The 20223-nt window shown below is 47.2% G+C and overlaps 1 protein-coding gene across 2 annotated transcripts in view; it reads left to right on the top strand.

Annotated features, from left to right (window-relative positions):
- WDR62 (WD repeat domain 62) overlaps positions 1-20223 on the top strand; it is a 48049-nt gene that overhangs the window by 8661 nt on the left and 19165 nt on the right. For both annotated transcript variants that reach the window (XR_002784300.2, XM_010601620.3), the window contains exons 4-13: positions 629-686; positions 912-1082; positions 1919-2056; positions 2390-2572; positions 4089-4249; positions 6203-6392; positions 15078-15215; positions 16622-16800; positions 18166-18257; positions 19850-19975. Coding sequence is in view for 1 of the 2 variants with exons in the window: in XM_010601620.3 (XP_010599922.2) it covers positions 629-686; positions 912-1082; positions 1919-2056; positions 2390-2572; positions 4089-4249; positions 6203-6392; positions 15078-15215; positions 16622-16800; positions 18166-18257; positions 19850-19975 (1436 nt within the window). In the remaining variant the exon portion in view is untranslated. The remainder of the gene's footprint in view (positions 1-628; positions 687-911; positions 1083-1918; positions 2057-2389; positions 2573-4088; positions 4250-6202; positions 6393-15077; positions 15216-16621; positions 16801-18165; positions 18258-19849; positions 19976-20223) is intronic.

The following is a 20223-nucleotide window of genomic DNA, read 5'->3' as shown; positions in this document are numbered from 1 at the left end:
ACAGGATTAAAGGAGAGGAGAGAGGAAAACGCCTCACAGCCTGGGGATGGTGAATATTGCTGCCAAAAGTGTGCAGGCCCGCAAAGAGCCAGTGCAGCCGCTCAGTCCCTGTGCAGCCTAGCTGGGGTGTCGGGGAGAAGCGTTGTGGTCTGCAGAGTTTCCCGAGCACCTTGACCGTTCAGCAGTGGAGCAGGTGTGACAGGCCGTCTCCGGGGATGGCTGCCGTGTCCTTTCAGCAGCACACCCCCTAGTTCAGCCCCACCTGTACGGTTGCCTGCACCTGAGTCCCCGAGAACTCCTGAGGTTTCTTAGGGAATGCAGTCCTGCACAGGGAGAGGGAAGGAGGGTTCCCAGACCATGTCCACTTGTCTGGATGTGGGGTTTTTGGGAGAAGGGGACCTTTCCTCTTCCCCATTTCCCTTCTGGTGGCAGTGAATGCAGGCGGAGATGCACTGTGCGCTGTACACAGGCAGTACCGGCTCTGTGGGGGCCCCTCAAGCTCACCTTCTGCTGACCTTTTCCGCGACCTGGGGGTGAGGGTGGGCAGAGTGCTATGACCATAGCCAGGCTGGGGTCTGGCTGCCCACCTTCAGCAGACCCAGTGACCCACCCCTTTCCTTGCCCCCAGGAAGTCCCTGAGTGCTCTGGCCTTCTCACCTGACGGGAAGTACATAGTGACAGGAGAGGTGAGTCCCCAATCCTGATAGACTGTGGGGAGGGGTCTTGGGAGGATTTCTTCTGCTCCTAGCCAGTCTGGGGAGTCCCTGAAACAGCCCATTCCTCAGCTGGAGAAGCCCTGGGGCAGATGGAGGAGGTGGCTGTCAGGTGTCTTCTGGCAACTTTAACCCCAGGAGCCTCTCTGGCCCTGCCTGGCGCAGAGCCCAGCAACAGTAACCGCCTTGCTTTCCCAGAATGGACACAGGCCCGCTGTGCGCATCTGGGATGTGGATGAGAAGAGCCAGGTGGCGGAGATGCTGGGCCACAAGTACGGCGTGGCCTGCGTGGCCTTCTCACCCAACATGAAGCACATCGTGTCCATGGGCTACCAGCATGACATGGTGCTCAATGTCTGGGACTGGAAGGTGAGAGCCACCTGGTGGCTTGGCAGCCGGTTGCCAGAGGACCCTGTGTTCTGGGCCCTGGAGAACTAAATGGGATAATTTGGTAAAGCGCTCACTCATTCATCAAACGTTTGTGAGCACCTGCTCCATGTGATCCCTGTGCTGGGCGCTTAGCATGGGGCACTTTACAAGCTCTCAGCTAGTGGAATTGTTATAATTTTTTCTTACTGACCAGCTGTGTACTTGGGCCAGTGACCCTGTCTTCATCTGTAAGGTGGATCTGATAGTAACATCTGCCCCGCCGGGTTGTGAGGCATCAGTAAGTTTAAGGTGCACTTCAAGGCTGGACTTGGGAACAGCCGGACAGGGGTGTGACTGGGAGTAGGCAGAGTGGGATCGTGACGTGGCTCTACCTAGAACTTACTATGTGACCTTGGGTGCGTGACTTGCCCCCTCTGAGCCTGGCCAGTTAGGGGAGAACCCCCCGAGTAGGACTATTGAGGGGACTCCCTGGGTGACCATGTGCAGGGCTGCATGCTGTGAGGGCCCAGAGTAAGAGCAAGTGTGGCTGCTGGGGGTGGTGTCATCCTGCCTTCTGTCTGTGCTGTCCCCACACCATGGTGGCCCTTGGGGAGAGCTCTGGAACACCCTCTCATGTGGGCATTCTCCGAGTCTCAGTCTCTTCCTCTGGAGGTCAGGCGTAATGAGAGTTCCTCACATGCGGCCCGCCCCCTGGCGAGCCTGAGGAAAGCAGGCTTGGAGCTGGGGAAGCAGGGATGCCCAGAGCTGAGGGCAAAGGCATGAATTATTGGGTGGGGTGGGTGCCGGCATGAGCCTCTCTGCACTGATTCTTGCAGAAAGACATCGTGGTGGCCTCCAACAAGGTGTCATGCAGGGTCATCGCCCTCTCCTTCTCAGAAGACAGCAGCTACTTTGTCACTGTTGGGAACCGGCACGTGAGGTTCTGGTTTTTGGAAGTCTCCACTGAAGCAAAGGTGAGTTTCTGTCCCTGACGCCTGGGCCAGGCCTTGGGAGTAACCGGGGTGCTCAGGGGTGTGGCTTCTCCTGGGCCGCCTCTCTAGGTGCTAACCCACAGCCCCTGCCAGGACCCCTAACCCAGGGGCCAGGGCTCGTTCCTGGCCACTGCTTCCGGCTCCTCTCCCCACAAGTGTTTGTTCTGGTTTTTCTTTCTTTCTCCACCCAGAGGGGTTTCTTCGTTTTTCTATTTTGCTGTGTTGTGTCCTCTGATCACAACAGACCTATGTGTGGCTCTGTTGGGAGTCAAAGCCACGTGGGCAGCGTCTCACTGTGCCCTGCTGTATCTCCAGGTGACAGGGACGGTGCCCCTGGTAGGGCGCTCGGGCATCCTCGGTGAGCTGCACAACAACGTCTTCTGTGGTGTGGCCTGCGGCCGGGGCCGGATGGCAGGCAATACCTTCTGCGTGTCCTACTCGGGCCTCCTCTGCCAGTTCAACGAGAAGAGGGTCCTGGAAAAGTGGATCAACCTGAAGGTACCATCAGCAGGGAGACTCCCCATGATGCACCTCCAGGGATGCTCAGGAGTGCCCCTACTTGGTAGTTGACCACACAATCTCTGGGTTGATTTCTTATTCTGCTTATGTGACTCTGGGGACATGACTCCCCCTCTCTGAACCTTGTAAAATAAGAAAGCTGCCGCCTATCTCCCAGGGTTGATAAGGTTGATAAGGGTTGAGAATAAAATACATAAAACAGTTATTCTAGTGCTTGGAACCCTATAATGGGGTCAAGGTTACAATTGGTTCCCCAACATGGTTTGATCCAGTTTGCTTTTCTCTTCTTCGCTGAGCACTCTTGGCTGGTGGGAAGGCTGCTTTTTTTTTTTTTATTTAAATCTCAGTTACCATTGATTTAATAATTTTTTAATCAAAAAAGGCTACACAAAATTCATAGAATTTTAAATTAGAGAATGATTTACCAACATATAATCAAACTACTCTTCTTCGGTTTCTGAGGGTTTGAGTCCAAGCTGTCCTCCCCATCCAAGCCTGGATGCCTGTTTGGCTGTCTGCAGCAGAGTTGTGTTTTATGCTCTTTTTCCCGGCATGCCCTTGTGACTTACCTCCGGAGGTCACCTTTGGGGTTGATGGTGTGGTGTTGGGCATGTGGAAGAATTCTGAGTTTAATCTGTCTTCCCTTGTTGGCTAAACTGTTCGTTTGATTTTTTTTTTTCTCATTTGAATTCTCTTGCTAGAACTTAGTGTTTACGCAAGTCAGAAGCTTTCAAAAGACAGATGTTTAGTGCCTCAAACAACTTGTGAGTTAAGCCCCGTTAGACTTGGAAGAGCCCCTCTAATCTGTATGGAGAAGTCTGGCACTTGCCGCCCTCCCATCTGTATGTCTCAGAGGGCAGGGAGTCTTTCCTGAATGTCCTTTTGACTGTGCTGTGAAGTATAATCTTTCTGAAGTTGTTTTTAAGCGGTAGGGAATAAAATTTCAGCTATAATTCAGTACTGTTACTGCAAGTGACCTGTGTGAGATAGCAGTCTGCTGAACAGATGTTGCCACACACAGCACTGACAGGACTCGCAGGTGGCACCGACGGTACCCTGCAGGCAGCACCCACGGTCCTCTGCAGGCAGCACCCACGGTACCCTGCAGGCGGCACCCACGGTACCCTGCAGGTGGCACCCACGGTCCTTTGCAGGCGGCACCCACGGTACCCTGCAGGCGGCACCCACGGTACCCTGCAGGTGGCACCCACGGTCCTTTGCAGGCGGCACCCACGGTCCTCTGCAGGCAGCACTGACAGTACTCACGCCAATGACAACTCTGTCCCCCTCTCGTCTCTGCTGGCACGTCTCCCTCAGTAGTGACAATAGACATTATATCCCAATTTCGGAAATCTTAAAACACGCTAAAACAGGCTTCTTAGACACAGGAACTGTAAGGCTTCTCTCCAGGCCCAAGGCTTCCCCATCAGTGCCCACATCCCTGGGCCAGGCCACAGGAAGCCCCCAGTTCACTTGGTCCCTTTTGCCCCTACAGGTCTCCCTGTCTTCCTGCCTCTGCGTCAGCCAAGAACTCATCTTCTGCGGCTGCACAGATGGGGTAGTCCGCATCTTCCAGGCCCATAGCCTGCACTACCTCACCAACCTGCCCAAGCCTCACTACCTCGGGGTGGACGTGGCGCAGGGCCTGGAGCCCAGGTACTGCCCAGCAGGGAGGAGGGAGGGTCCAACCAGAGCCTGCTCGCTGACTTCCGTCCATGCGTCCGTATTTGCCTACCCATCTGCCTATCCTGCAAATATGAGTGACTGTTTTAGGCCCTGGGCATTGCAGTGGTGGGCAAAGCAAACAAGGCAAGCACCAGGATGAGACGAGGGGCTGGTGGGGGGCGTGAGCAAGCAAAGGGATGTTGTTAGGTGCCATCAAGTCGATTCTGACTCGTAGTGACCCCATGTGACAGAGTAGAACGGTCAATAGGGTTTTCTCGGCTGTAATCTTTATGGGAGCATTGCCATATCTTTCTCCTACACAGCCGCTAGGTGGGTTCCACCCTCTATCCCTTCAGTTAGCTGCTAAGCACTTAGCCATTGCACTACCAAGGCTCTTTAAACAAAGGGATAAATAAAATTTCAGATAGTGATAAGTGCTTTGAAGAAGAAAAACTCAGATCAAGCACAAATAAATAATGGAATGTATGCATCCATGTGGCAAAAAAAAAAAACGTATTAAATAGCTATTAAGTAGAGCCTTGGTGGTGTCGGCAGTTCAAATCTACCAGCTGCTCCTTGGAAACCCTGTGGGGCAGTTCTACTCTGCCCTGTAGGGTTGCTATGAGTCGGAATTGACTTGATGGCAACGGTAACAAGTTTGGTTTGGTTTTGGTTAAGTGCCAGCTCTGAGCTAGCAGCAGGATACGGCTATAACGAGGCAGCAAAATCTCTGCCCCGATAAGGCCTACAGGCTAGTGAGAGCTCAGTGATAAACAAGTACACAAATAGTCATAAATGCTGTGGTGAAAGAAAGCAGGAGTCAGGAGGAAAGGGCCTGGAAGTTGGAGCTGTGTTGATGGGAAGCCTCTTCGGTGAGGAGGAGCCAGCTGTGTGGAGAGCTGGGTCTCAGGCAGAGGGGACAACACACTGAGCTTGGCGTGTTGCAGGAACAGCCAGGGCTGTGTGGCCAGAGCCCTATGTGCTGGGAGAAGAAGGTAGGAGATAAAGTTTGGGCATTCACGGAGGTCAACAAAAGGAGCTTGTAGGTCAATGATCAGGCCTTGTGTGTTAGATTCTCTGGCTGCCGTGTTGAGAGGAGGTGGAATGGCTGGGCTGTGGCATATCTTCCCCTTTGTTCTAAGTCTGTTTTATTGGGGGGAAGGAGGCTATGTAACCAGGGGGTGCTGGGTGCCGGGAGGTCACCTCTTAATAAATTGCTAGATACTGGCTCCTGGGTCTCTTTTCCAAGAGAGACCCTAGAGTGGCCAACTGAGTGGCCGTGAAGGAAAGAGAGGGTGGGTAAGCAACCACAGAAGGTAGAATGTTGCAACAGCCTGGCTGTCTAGCTCTGCCATCTTGTGCTGTGTGCTGTGTGCTGTGCAGCCTAAGGCAAGTCACTGCACATCCCAGTACTTCAGTTTTTTTCATCTGTAAAATGCAGCACCTACCTCTTGTGGTAGTTATGAGAACTCCATGCAGCTAAAGCTCTCAGCCTGGCACACAGTAAGTGCTCAGGAGATTGTAGCCTTTGTACAGGAGGCTGTAGGCCAGAAGACGGCCGTCTAGGCCCGTGCACAGGATATTTGATCCTGCGTTGGTGGGGCCAGTGAGAGACAAGGCCTGAGGCGCATGCTTATTAGCCTTCTGTGCTCAGAGAGAGAAAGGGAACTTGGCTTGGTGGGATGAGGTGGGAGAGATGTTAACAGGAGTCAAAAACTCAGATGCCGTCTGGTGCCAGACGGAAGCTTCCAATTGGCCACCTCTGTATCAGGAGCCAAAGGAAGAAGGAAGAAGGAGAAGTAGAGTGGGAGTGGGAGAGATGAGTGGCTACAAGTATCATGAGGGGTGGCATTGCCAGGCAGGAGGCAGCTGAGGGCCTCAGACATGGCTGTCACTACTCTCAGGGCCATCGATGGTGATTGATGACCCTTGCGGCCTTGTTAGCTTCCTCTTCCGCAGGAAGGCTGAAGCAATATATCCAGACACGGTGGCGCTGACCTTTGACCCCACCCACCAGTGGCTGTCCTGTGTGTATAAAGACCACAGCATCTACATCTGGGATGTCCAGGACATCAACAAAGTGAGCAAGATATGGTCAGAGCTATTCCATAGCTCCTACGTCTGGAATGTGGAGGTGAGCCCCTCTCTCCTTCCCTCTGCCCCTGCTCAGCCCCCGTTTGGATGCTTAGCTGGGGGAAGCTTCTGCAGAATTTGGGGAACCCATTCAGCCATTCTTTCAAGAGATACTTATTGAATCCTGCTACGTTTGAGGCTCTGTTTTAGGTGCTGGAGACATAGCTGGGAAGAAAACACAAAAAGTCCCACCCCATGGAGCTGACATTCTGGTGGTAGAGTCAGACAGTAAACTCGTGAACATCAACATACAACACGCCAAGTAGCGATAGTTCTCTGGAGAAAAATAAAAGTAGGGGAAAAGAGAATCTAGAAGGGAACGTGGTCAGGGAAGGTCTCTCTGAGGAAGTGACATCCGAGCAGAGAGCTGTAGGAAGGGATGGAGGAGGCACGTGACAACTGGGAAGGACAGCAGGAGCAGAGGCCCTGTGGCCAGAGCGTGCATTCCTCAGAGAGCTTGTAGAGTAGGGCCATTGGTGAATTTTATTGCCTTTTTAAAATGATTAAGAATGAATTATCTTTTTCATTTTTTAAAAGCTGTTTTTAGTACTCCTGCATATAAGACAGCTGATGGAGGAAGAATAATGTTCTCCTTATTTCTTTCTGCTGAAATTTTCTGCTACTGGGAGTGTTTGCCCAGAGAAATTCTGTTTTCCTTGGTGCAGCGCAGGGCCATGAGAAGTAGCTTTGTCCTTCTGACTAAGCGCCGTCTCAGCCCTGTGACCCCGCTTTAGTCCATCTGCCTTTGAGCGTCTGACATTTTTGTTCACAGCACTTCTCTTAACAAGAATGTTTTTAAATAACTTTACTTATTCATGAGTATGTTCTCCTTATAAAAAGGTGACATATTACAGATAAGGCTGAAAGCCTAGTTTGATTGTCTCTTCATCCCTTCCCCGCCAATCCTACAATCCTACTCCCTCTAATGCTCACCACTGTTTTCAGTTTATTATGTCTTGTTTTAGTCATTTCTGTGTGCTTACCTGTGCAAAGAAAACATGCTTCAGGTTTGTTTTTCTTAAATAAAACAAGAGTTCTAGAAAACCAAACAAAAACAATCACAGGTTATCAGTTTCTATTATCAGCTGTTGACGCTCAATGAGTAGATCCGTTTATTTATTGGAGATTGTAATATGGTGATGTTCTAGTTCTAGAATTTCTTTTTATGTTAATGGGACTTCTTATATGAAGAGACACTTTCCCTCCTCTGCCATCTGGTCACCTAGTGGTACAGTTCATATAGGAAAGGCAGGGGTAAATGCTTGGTTCTCTTCCTTTATTTACTAGTTTTCAAGACAATGAATTGGTTTTCTAGCCTCCAAAAATAACTAGTTTTTTTTAACTTAGTATTATAATAAACTCATATATTTAAATATATTTGAAATGTTTTAATCCATTGCAATAATTAGCATTGTTGTAGCCCTTTGATCCTTTGAGAATCCTAGTTTTCAGGGACACAGGGGATGATGGAATTAGAATATGCCCAGTTGCTCATTTGCTTTTCCCCTCATTACACATACAGCAGTCTAAGAATGAAAATAATTACTCAGTTCTGAAAAACAGAGTCATTTTTTTCATCTGTTTTCTTCAGTTTTTTAACATCATGCTTTATCTACGTGGTCTGAGCACGTAGCCCTTATATACGTATTTTTTCCCTTGGATTCTTTTTTTGGGAGGGGTGTGGGTTTACTTCCATGTTTTCTGTTATGGTAAAACATCCCTAACAAGATGAACCGTTTTAAAGCATGCAGTTCAGTGGCCTGTAGTACACTGACAGCGTTGTGCCACCATCACCGCTGTTTTGTTCCAGAACGTCTTCACCACTTCACACTTTCCCAAGGTGACTGCACCATCTTACATTCCCACCAGCAGCGAATGAGGGGGCCAAATTCTCACATTCTGACCAACACTCGTTATTTTCCGTTTCAAAATTATAGCGATCCTCATGGTTATGGAGTAGAACCTCATTGTGGTTTTGATTTGCATCTCCCTGATAACTGATGGAAACCCTGGTGGCGTAGCGGTTAAGTGCTACAGCTGCTAACCAAAGGATCGGCAGTTCGAATCTGCCAGGCGCTCCTTGGAAACTCTATGGGGCAGTTCTTCTCTGTCCTATAGGGTCGCTATGAGTTGGAATCGACTCGATGGCACCGGGTTTGGTTTTTTTTTTGATAACTGATGGCGTTGAGCAGCTTTTCGTTTGCATTTTGGCCATCTTTGTGATTGTGTATGGAGCGCTGGTGGTGCAGCGGTGAAGAGCTCAGCTGCTCACCAAAAGGTTGGCAGTTGAGATCCAGCAGCTGCTCCTTGGTAACCCTATGGGGCAGTTCCTCTCTGTCCTAGAGGATCACTATGAGTTGGAACTGACCCGATGACAATGGGTTTTTGGTTTGGTAGTTGCGTATCTTTGGGGAAATGCCTATTCAAGTTCTTTCTCCGTGTATTCTGGGTAGTAGACCCTTATCGTACATATGACTTGCAAATATTTGTTCCTTGTTTCTTGACAGTGTACATTCATGCAAAGAAATCTAATTTTGATGAAGTGCAATTTATCTTTTTTTGTTGTTGTTGTTACTTACGCCTTTGACGTCATATACAAGAAACCATTGCCAAATCCAAAATCATGAAGATTTACACCTACGTTTTCTAAGAGTTTTGTGGTTTTAGCTCTTGAATTTAGGTCTTTGATCCATTTTGAATTAATTTTTGTATATGGTGTGAGGTAAGGCTCCAGCTTCGTTCTTTGCGTGTGGATATCCAGTCAACTCAGCATCATTTGCTGAAGAGACTATTTTTTCTCCTTGTTGAAAATCAAGTGACCACAATTAAAAAAAAAAAAAAAATTATTTTATTTTATTTATTTATTTTTTAATTACATGGGTTTAATTCTGGATTGTCAATATTCCATTGATCAATATGTCCATCCTTATGCCGGTACCACACTATTCTAATAGTGTAGTAAGTTGTGAAAGTGGGAAGTGTGAGCCCTCCAACTTTGTTCTTTTCAATATTGTTTTGGCTATTTGGGGTTCCTTGCAATTCCATATGAATTTTAGGATCAGTTTTTCCATTTCTGCAAAAAAGGCTTCTGGGATTTTGATAGGGATTGCATTAAATTTGTAGATTGCTTTGGTGAATATTGCCATCTTAACGATATTAATTTTTCTGGTTCATGAAATCAGAACTTGTTTCCATTTATTTGTTGTTACGTTGTTGTTAGGTGCCGTCGAGTCAGTTCCGACTCATAGCGACCCTATGCACAACAGAACGAAACACTGCCTGGTCCTGAGCCATCCTTACAATTGTTGTTAGGCTGGAGCTCATTGTTGTAGCCACTGTGTCGATCCACCTCGTTGAGGGTCTTCCTCTTTTCCACTGACGCTGTACTCTGCCAAGCATGATGTCCTTTCAGCAGTGTTTTCTAGTTTTCAGTGTACAGATCGTTCACCTTCTTGGTTAAATTTGTTCCTAGGTATTTTATTATTTGGATGGTAGCGTAAATGGAATTTTCTTAATTTCCTTTTCAGATTGTTTATTGCTAGTGTATAGAAATAAGACTGATTTTTGTGTGTTGATCTTATATCCTGCAACTATGCTGAACTCATTTGTTAGCTGTAATAGTTTTTTTGGTGTTTCAGTCCACATTCTTTGGGGTTTCTATATGCAAAATTGTGTCTGTGAATAAAGATAGCTTTAGTTTTTACTTTCCAACTTGGAGGCCTTTAACTTCCTTTTTTGTCTAATTGCTGCAGCTAGAACCTCCAGTACAGTATTTAGTAGAGCTGGCAAAAGAGCACATCCTTGTCTACTTCCTGATCTTAGAGTATAGCTTTCAATTTTCTCGCTGTTGAGTATGTTGTTGGCTGAAGGATTTTCATAATGGCCTTGATTATGTTGAAGAAGTTCCCTTCTATTTCTAATTTACTGACTGTTTTTATGCTGTAAGTGTGTTTGGATTTGGATCATGTGGGGTTTTTTTTTCCCCCTTTGTGGTATTACATTGATTGTTTTTCTTGTGTTGAACCACCCTTGCATTCCTGGAATAAAGCTCATTCGGTCTTGATATATGATCCCTTTAAAAGTACTGCTGTCTTCTGTTTTCTAGTATTTGATGAGGATTTTTGCATCTGTATTTTTAAAAGTCCGAGCTGCACTGAAGGCATTAGCAAAAAACAAGGCTCCAGAAATTGACGGAATACCAGTTGAGATGTTTCAACAAATGGATGCAACACTGGAAGTTCTCACTCATCTATGCCAAGAAATTTGGAAGACAGCTACCTGGCCAACCAACTGGAAGAGATCCATATTTATGCCTATTCCCAAGAAAGGTGATCCAACTGAATGTGGAAATTATTGAAAAATATCATTAATACCATAATCAAGTAAAATTTTGCTGAAGGTTATTCAAAAGCAGCTGCAGCAGTACATCGACAAGGAACTGCCAGAAATTCAAGCCGGATTCAGATGAGGATATGGAACCAGGGATATCATTGCTCATGTCAGGTGGATCCTGGCTGAAAGCAGAAAATACCAGAAGGATGTTTACCTGTGTTTTATTGACTATGCAAAGGCATTGGACTATGTGATCACAACAAATTATGGATAACATTGTGAAGAATGGGAATTCCAGAACACTTAATTGTGCTCATGAGGAACTTGTACATAGATCAAGAGGCAGTTGTTTGGACAGAACAAGGGGATACTACCAGATTTAAAGTCAGGAAAGGTGTGTGTCAGGGTAGAATCCTTTCACCCTACCTATTCAATCTCTATGCTGAGCAAATAATCCAAGAAGCTGGACTATATGAAGAAGAACAGGGTACAAGGATTGGAGGAAGACTCATTAACAACCTGCATTATGCAGATGACACAACCTTGCTTGCTGAAAGCAAAGAGGACTTGAAGCACTTACTGATGAAGATCAAAGACCACAGCCTTCAGTATGGATTACACCTCAACATAAAGAAAACAAAAATCCTCACAACTGGACCAATAAGCAACATGATAAATGGAGAAAAGATTGAAGCTGTCAGAGATTTCATTTTACTTGGATCCACAGTCGATGCCCACGGAAGCCGCAGTCAAGAAATCAAATGACACATTGCATTGAACGAATCTGCTGCAAAAGACCTCTTTAAAGTGTTGAAAATCAAAGATGACACCTTGAAGACTAAGGTGCGCCTGACCCAAGCCATGGTGTTTTCAATTGCATCATATGCATGGGAAAGCTGGATGATGAATAATGAAGACTGAAGAAGAATTGATTCATTTGAATTATGGTATTGGGGAAGAATATTAAATATACCATGGACTGCCAAAAGAATGAACAAATCTGTCTTGGAAGAAGTACAGCCAGAATGCTCATTAAAAGTAAAGATGGCAAGACTACACCTCACATGCTTTGGACATGTTATCAGGAGGGATTAGTCCCTGGAGAAGGACATCATTCTTGGTAAAGTAGAGGGCCAGCAAAAACAAGAAGACCCTCGAGGAGATGGATTGACAAAGTGGCTGCAACAATGGGCTCAAGCATGGGAACGATTGTGAAGATGGCACAGGACGGGGCAGTGTTTCATTGTCTTGTATGTGGGGTCGCTATGAGTCCAAACCAACTTGACAGCACCTACCAGCAACAATTTATAAGGGGTATTGGTCTGTAATTTTCTTTTCTTGTGTAGCCTTTGTCTGAGTTTAGTATTTAGGGTAATGCTGGCCTCATAAAATGAGTAGAGGAATTGTTCCTGCCTCTATTTTTAAAAATTTGAGATGAATTGGTGTCAACTGTTCATTAAATGTTTGGTATAATGCCCCAGTGAGACCGTCTGGTCCTGGGCTCTTCTTAGTTGGGAGGTTTTTGATTACTAATTCAGTCTCTTTATTTGATATAGTTCTATTCAGTATTTCTACTTCTTCTTTAGTCAGTTTTAGTAGTTTGTGTTTTTCAAGGAATTTGTACACTTCTTGTTGTGTACTCTTGCTGATAGTATTCTCTTATAATCTTTTTTATTTCTGTGAAGTCTGTAGTAATGTTCCCCCCTTTCATTTCAATTTTAGTAATTTGAGCCTTCTCCCTTTTTTTAGTCTAGCTAAAGGTTTGTGAATTTTGGCTTAGTTGATTCTATTGCTTTTCTTTTCTCTATTTTATTTATCTGTGCTCTAATTTTTATAACATCCTTCCTTCTCATAGCTTTGGGTTTAATTAGCTCTTCTTTTTCTAGTTCCTTAAGGTGTGAAGTTATTGATTAGATGTATTTCCCTTTTAATTATTTACAGCTATGAATTTTTCTCTGAACACTGTTTTCACTGCATCCCATAAGTTTTGATATGTTGCATATTCATTTATAACCTAGCATTTTCTAATTTCCTTTGTGATTTATTCTTTGACCGATTGGTTGTTTAAGAATGCGTTGTTTAATTTCCACACATTTGTGTATTTTCCAGTTTTCTTTCTATTATTGATTTCCAGTTTCATTCTGTTGTGGTTGGAGAAGATCCCTTGTGTAATTTCAATCTTCGTAAATTTATAGAGACTTACTTTGTGGCCTAACATACGGTGATTCCAGAGAATGTTCCATGCGCACTTGAGAAGGAAGTATGTTCTCCTGTTGTCGGGTGGAGTGTTTCATATACGTCTGTTAGTTCTAGTTGGTTTAATGTATTGTGCACCTCTTCTCTTTCCTTATTGATCTGTCTAGTTGTTCTATCCATTATTGAAAATGGATATTGAAGGCTGCAGCTCTTATTGTAGAATCCTCTGCTTCTTCCTTTGATTCTTTCAGTGTTTGCTTTATATATTTTGGATCTCTGTTGTTGATGTATAGTGTTTATAATTGTTATATCTTCTTGATGAATTCACCCTTTTTATCATTATATGTCCTTTTTTCTCTGCTCTGGCAGTTTTTGACTCAAAGTCTATTTTGTTTGATATTAGCCTAGCCACCCCAGAGCTCCCTTTTGGTTACTATTTGCATGGGATGTCTTTTTCTATCCTTCCACCTGTTTGTTTCCATGGATCTAAAGTGAATCTCTTATAGACAGCATATAGTTGGATGATGTTTATATTTATCTATTCTACCATTCTCTGATTTTCAATTGGAAACTTTAATACATTTACTTTACAAGTAATTATTGATAATAAAGGACGTACTTTCACTGTTCGTTTCTGTGTGTCTTATACCTTTTTTGTCCCTCATCTCCTTCATTACTGCTTTCTTTTGTGTGGTTTTTTGTTTTTTTTTTTTTTGGCAATGAACTGTTTTATTCCTTTTATTTCCTTTTCTGAATATTTTTTAGGTATTTTCTCTATGGTTACCATGGAGACTACATTTAACATCCTGAATTTGTAACAGTCTAGTTTGAATTGATACCAACTTAACTGCAATAACACACAAAAACTCTGGTCCTACATGGCTCCACTTCCCCCTTTATGTTGTTTTCATCAAAAATTACACCTTTATAAATTGTGTCTCCAATAACAAGGATTTGTAATTAATTTTTATGCTTTGTCTTAAATCATGTAAGAAATAAAAAGTTTTTTTATTTCCTTTTTATGTGTTTCCTCCTGGCCTCCACTGTTTTTGATGAGGAGTTACAAACCAAAAGTGTAGTAATGCTGGCTTTTATATTCGCCCTTTATATAGCTACCTTCGCCGGAGAGCTTAATTTCTTCATAGTCACTTTCTAGTGTCATTTCATTTCCACCTGGCCTCCATTGTTTCTGATGAGAAATCAGCTGTTGTTGAGGATTTTTTTGTACGTGATGAGTTCTCTCTTGCTGCTTGCTTGTCTTTGTCTTTCAGTGATTTGGTTATAAGACGCCTTGGTGTGGATGTCTTTGAGTTTATCCTACTTGAAGTTCGTTAAGTTTCCTGAATGTGTAGATTCATGTCTTTCATCAAATTTGGGAAGTTTTCATCCATTATTTCTTCAGCTATTCTTTTTGCCCATTTCTTTCCCTCTCCTCCTGGGAAGATAATGCGTGTGTTGCTCTGCTTGATGATGCCCCAGGGGTCCCTTTGTCTCTGTTTACTTTTCTTCATTTTTTTCCTGCTCCTCAGGCTGGATAATTTCAGTTGTCCTCTCTTCAGGTTCACTGATTCCCTTTTTCTGCTTGCCCAAATCTGCTGCTGAACTGCTCCAGTGAATTTTTTCATTTTTAGTTATTATATGCTTCAGCTGCAGAATGCGTTTGGTTTCTTTGTATAATTTCTATTTCTCTGTTAGTGTTCTCTGTCTGGTGAGACATTGTTCTCCTGGTTCGCTTTAGTTCTTTGTCCACAGTTCCCTTTAGCTCTTGCAGCACATTGAAGACAGTGGGTGTAAAGTCTTTGTCTACAATGTCCAATACTTGAGATCTTTGGTATACTCTTTTTGCTATTATTTCTGCTGCTTCTTGCTCATGGTATCTTGTTTTCTTTTGTGCTTAGTGATTTTTGACTGAGCTTCCTATTTTCTTTGGAAATTCATCTGTGGGGATGTTTTAAGGCCCTTTGCTATGATGGGGCATGGATAATATATGGTAGCATTTTGTGTTCTTTTTTTGTTTACTTTTAACATAGAAAATATCACACTATGCCTGTTTATGTGCAGTTTACTCTTTTTCACCCAAATGCAACGGTGTGTCAGAAAGCTGTCATTGAGGTGGTTGTAATGGGTCACTCTTTGCCTTGTTCTCTGAGAACCATAGGTGTATCCTGAGTTTGAAGATCAGAGAGCTTGTCTGCCATCAGGATCTTTTCTCACTTGTTCTTCAGACAACACCATTCGCTTCTGGAACACGGATAGCAGCCCTGACTCTCACTGGCAGAAAAACATCTTCAGTAATGTGAGTGGCTTCATTGTGAACTATCTGTTAGGAGGAACAAAGACCTACCTTAAACCAGGCTGTGGGGGCAGGCAGTCTTGTGGGGCCGAGGTGACGGACCTCAGCAGGGCAGGAACCAAGAACCACAGTGGGTCCCTTCTCTCTCCCTCTTATCTCTCTCTCCCTCCTGCTTTCTGAGGAAGCATGGCTATCTGCCAGCCAACTCCTGCCCTCCAGACAGCCTGACGCTTTCCATTGAGAAGTGCACTCCAAGTCTTGAGTTGGAATTCCTGGGGAGGCCATCTGCTGGGCCAACAGGCAGGCACCTCCCCTGTCTAGGTAGCTGCCACACAGTGGGACCTGGGGTAGGGTGTTGGCGGACCCTGAAGAAAGCCATGATGGGGACCGGGGGGAAACAGTTTGCTGAAGAAGTGGTTGGTATCTCTAGGGCAGCTAGGGAGCTTCTCTGGGCAGCTGAGACCTGATCACTCATTCATTTGTACAGATTCTTATGAAGGTCCATGCCAGTTGCTGTGAGAATCAGCAGAACCTAACTGGGGAGACAGCAGTTACTAAGACAGACCCTTCTCCCGCCTTTGTGGCCCCCACACCTTTTGGTGGGAGGAAGACAGTGAACTGATAACTCTCTTGCATATGTAACAGAGTCATGTAATCCTGTCTGGGGCATCAGGGGCATCTTCCTGCAGGAAGAGAGGTCTGAGCTGAGAGATGGAGGATTGGGAGGAGTCAAGAGGGGAGGTGAGAGTATTCCAGGCCCAGGAAAGGCCCTGAGGTGGGAAAGAGCTCAGTGAGTCAGAAGACTTGAAAGAAGTCCATGCAGCTGAAACAGAAAAGGCTCTGAACACGGGCTGTGTAGCAGGTGCTCCTTTCCTGTCCTCTCACCCTGCAGCCAACACTACTGTCTTCTCTTCTGCACCTGCGATACATGTGTTTTATTTGGCTGTTCACAATGGATGAACCAAATAAGAGGTAGAAGTTTGGTTTTCATAAAAGCAGTCTGGAGGTAATTAGTCCAGGCTGTTTTGGCAGCTACCGGAAGCCCTTAGAGACCAAAGAGCCTTCCAGCTCTCTGTTTTGCCATTTTGAGGGTATGGCCCTTGTCCTTATGATCCAAAATGGCTGCTGGAGCTCCAGCCATCACATCTGAGCTGGAGGCAGTGAGACAGAAAAGGAAGCAGAAGGATGCGCACTTGGTTTACATCTCATTGGCCAGAATTTATTTGCCCAGCCTCATCTAGCTGTAAGGGGGCCAGGTAACATAGTTGTAGTTCTGAGTGGTACAGCTCCCTGCTCAAAGTTGGAGTGGTTACTAATGAAGAGGAGGGACTGGCTATCGGAAAGGTATGCAGTTGAGAGGTTTTTCAGAGCTCCTTGTAGCGCTGACCTCAGCCCCCTCCTTCCTGCAGACCCTCCTGAAGGTGGTATATGTGGAGAATGACACCCAGCACCTACAGGACACGTCACACTTCCCAGACCGGGGGAGTGAAAACGGGACGCCCATGGATGTGAAAGCCGGGGTACGCGTCATGCAGGTCAGTCCTGATGGCCAGCACCTGGCTTCAGGCGACCGAAGTGGAAATCTGAGGCAAGTGGGCCCTGGCAGATGTCTAGCGTGCACCGCCCAGCTTGGGCTCGGGTGCTCAGGACGGCGGGGAGGAGCCCTGGCCTTGGCACCTCCGGCTGCCCATCAGGAACAGGGGTTGTGAGCAACAGTCTAGGAAGCAGCCACCTTGGGAACTTCAGCTGAGAAGGGGCTTCCAGAAGGGCAGAGATCAGGGTGGCTGCCGGGACCTCAGCAGCTGGGTATGTAGACCCCAGACTGTGTCACAGAGTGGACAGGCAAACCTACATGACTCTAAGGCGGGTGACACAGTGAACTGTCAGAGAGGATGCCGGCTGGAGCGTGGGGAGCCCCTTGGCCCATCAGGGCCCAGGGGGGCGGGGCATTTGAGGGCTCAGGCTCGTTTCCCCCTGCAGGGGTTTTTCAAGATGTTAACAGCCCTATACATGCTGGAGATGTGCGCCCTGTCACAGAACCAGGTTTAGGATGACAAAGGACAGCTGTGACCACCTGAGTGTTGGAGGCTGTTGAGGGCGGGAGGGACTGGGGGAACCTGGGGAGTACGTGCCTGTAAGGGGCAGCCACCACACAGCACCAGGAGCACAGGCTCCGTAACAGCAGAAAGGGCAGGTTTTCCCTGTGAAATCCAGTGATTTTAAGTGCTGGCAACTATCTTGGTATCAGTCACTGCGTGATAGAAACCGAAGGTGTCAGGCCACCCGCGTGCCGGGGCTGTGCCGTGGACGAGACTGTGTGGGCGTAGCAGTCTGCCCCAGACCAGGCGCTGACCTGAGCGCTGTGCTGTCCACTGACTCAGTCCCCGACGACACTGTGGTATCATCTCTGTTACCACCTCCATCTGTAGATGGTTGAGGAAGTGAGAGAGGTCGAGTGGCTGGCTAAGGTCACAGAGGTGGAGAGTGGAAGAGCAGGGATTAACATCTTATGTCAGTCCTGGTTGACCTGTTGACTGACTTCATTTGGCGAGAATGATGAAAGTCTAGATTTGAGAATTTGCGAATGACAGACCAGAGTCACATGTTCCCACCCATAGGTCCTACCTCAAGTGTGACCTCTGACCCCACTCCCGTCCCCAAGGACTACCTCTGATACAGCCTCCCCAACCCGTCCCCCAGACGACTGTGCTAAGTCCCTGGTGACGGAGCTTCCCTGGGGCTGTGTTCTGGCCCATGGAACCCAGGGGCTGGGTGCCCGCCAAGGTGCTGCCAGGCTCAGCACTGCCCCCTGGGAATGGCAGGTTTCTGGATGAGAAGGTGTGATTGGGCACCTTGGAGCCTTCACATCACCTACCTGACGGCTTAAGGGGGAGCCCCGGGGCCGGCCGTGGGGCTCTGGGCGGGGTACAGCAGGCAGTGTCTTATCTCCCAGGATCCACGAGCTGCACTTCATGGACGAGCTGCTCAAGGTGGAGGCCCATGATGCGGAGGTGCTGTGCCTGGAGTACTCCAAGCCTGAGACAGGTGAGCCTGGGGGGCGGGGCAGGGAGGGGCTCCCCACACAGAGGGGTAGTTGGTGTCTGCCAGGCCTGTGGGTGACAGCCGGGAGCCCTGTGTCCAGTAAGGGCCTGGGACGAGGCCTGTGGGTGACAGCCAGGAGTCCTGTGTCCAATAAGGGCCTGGGACGAGAGTGCCCTGGGCTCCAGAAAGCAGGACACTTGTAGGCAGGACTTGGCCTGACTTGTTCATGGCCGGCCTCCAGCAGCCTTACAGTGCCCGAGCTGAAGAAGTGAATGTGGGACGAGTGAATATATGAATGAGCACATCTTCTACAGATGTATTTAATGAAAGGTATCATTTTGAAAAAGTCCGAAGCCTACAGAGAAGTTGCAAGAATATTACAATGAACACTCGGTACCCTTCTCGCAGATTCCTCAAGCTTTTTTCATTGAAACCTTGTCTGACCCTGTGACTGTTACGTAGGGGTTGATCTGCTTTCCCTCCCTACTGCACTCTGTGTATGTGAGTGTGTGTGTCTGCGTGTCTGTGTCTACACACACACGTAGGTATCATGAAATAACAGCAAAAACGTTACTATTTCTTTTTTTTTGCTAAATTGTTTTAAGTTGCAAGTGTGGTGCCTCTTCACCCCCAAATACTTGAGTGAGCGTTTCCTGGGAACGAGGACACCCATTAACTTCCTGACTTTGGGAAATTACACTTTGATGTGACACTGCCGTCTTCGTCCTGTGGCCCATGTCCCAGTTTTACTTGTTGTCCCCATGCTGTTCTCATGGCACCTGTTTTTCCACTCAGTTCAGAGTTTCGTTGTCATGGCTCTTTAGTCGCCTTTTTTCTGGAACACTTCTGCAGCCTTAGTTTACCTTCATGACTGCGGCTGTCGCTCAGTTTGGGTTTGTCTTCGTTGTGATTCCACGCAGACGACACCTGAATGTGACGAGCTGCAGTTGTGCCCTGGAGAAGGAGATTGTGAACAGCCATCTCTTCCCACCTCCTTTTCCCTTCTGTCGTCCTCACTCATCGAATTTTCTTTAAATCTCTCTTTGCTCAGTCCACCTTGGCTGACCTCCTCCCTCTCGAGATTTTGTGTTGGGCCTCAGACGTACCAGGTGACAGGGTGCGTACTGTCTGAGGGGCCACCAGGGAAGGCCCAACAGTGGAAAGAAACAGGCCAGTGGGTTCCATAGGGCCTGGACAGTGTCTGAACTAGGGCTATGTGGGCAGTGCTTGGAGCGAGGGGCAGTGGTTTCGGAAAGACTGAGAGGCCGACAGGGCTTCCCGTGGTTTGCCCAGGAGTACTCAGCAGGAAGGAGTGCTGGACTTGGTTAGAAACGTCAGCTGTGGGTGTGATCTGTGTCTGTGCCAAGATTCAGCTCCCAGAACTGGTGGCATGGGATGTGAGATACCCAGGCTTGGGGGCTCCAGGGAACCCCACACAGAGGAGGGGGAGTGGCCTTGTTAGGTTTGGGACAAATTGACTACAGCTGGGGAACCGAAGCCCCCTTCTCCAAAGACCGGAGAGCTCGGGCACACCGCCGGGCTTGGAGGCCAGGCATCTAAGCACACTTCTCTAGACCCGTCCTCTCCACTGGCAGGGCTGACCTTGCTGGCCTCAGCCAGTCGGGACCGGCTGATCCATGTGCTGAACGTGGAGAAGAACTACAACCTGGAGCAGACCCTGGACGACCACTCCTCCTCCATCACAGCCATCAAGTTTGCCGGTGAGCCCCTCCCTGCCCACACCTCATTAGGTGGGCTCCTCTGGGTACAGGGACGCACACATGCCCTCTAGCTTCAACAAAAACGGAGGAGCAATCTCTGGATCCAGGCGCAACCGGATCCAAAGGTTGAATTTTTGAAAAACCCGCACTCTCTCAGCCCTGCCTTGTTGTGGTGGGTAGGGTCTTGGTTGCAGCTGTGCCGCTGGAAAGAGAGCCCCCTCTTTTTGTCAGCTTTGCCAGAAATTGGG

This window comes from Loxodonta africana, chromosome 11, assembly GCF_030014295.1.
Source record: "Loxodonta africana isolate mLoxAfr1 chromosome 11, mLoxAfr1.hap2, whole genome shotgun sequence".
NCBI lineage: Eukaryota > Metazoa > Chordata > Mammalia > Proboscidea > Elephantidae > Loxodonta > Loxodonta africana.
Note: the sequence above shows the minus strand (reverse complement) of the source record. Positions and strands in the feature narration are given on the sequence as shown.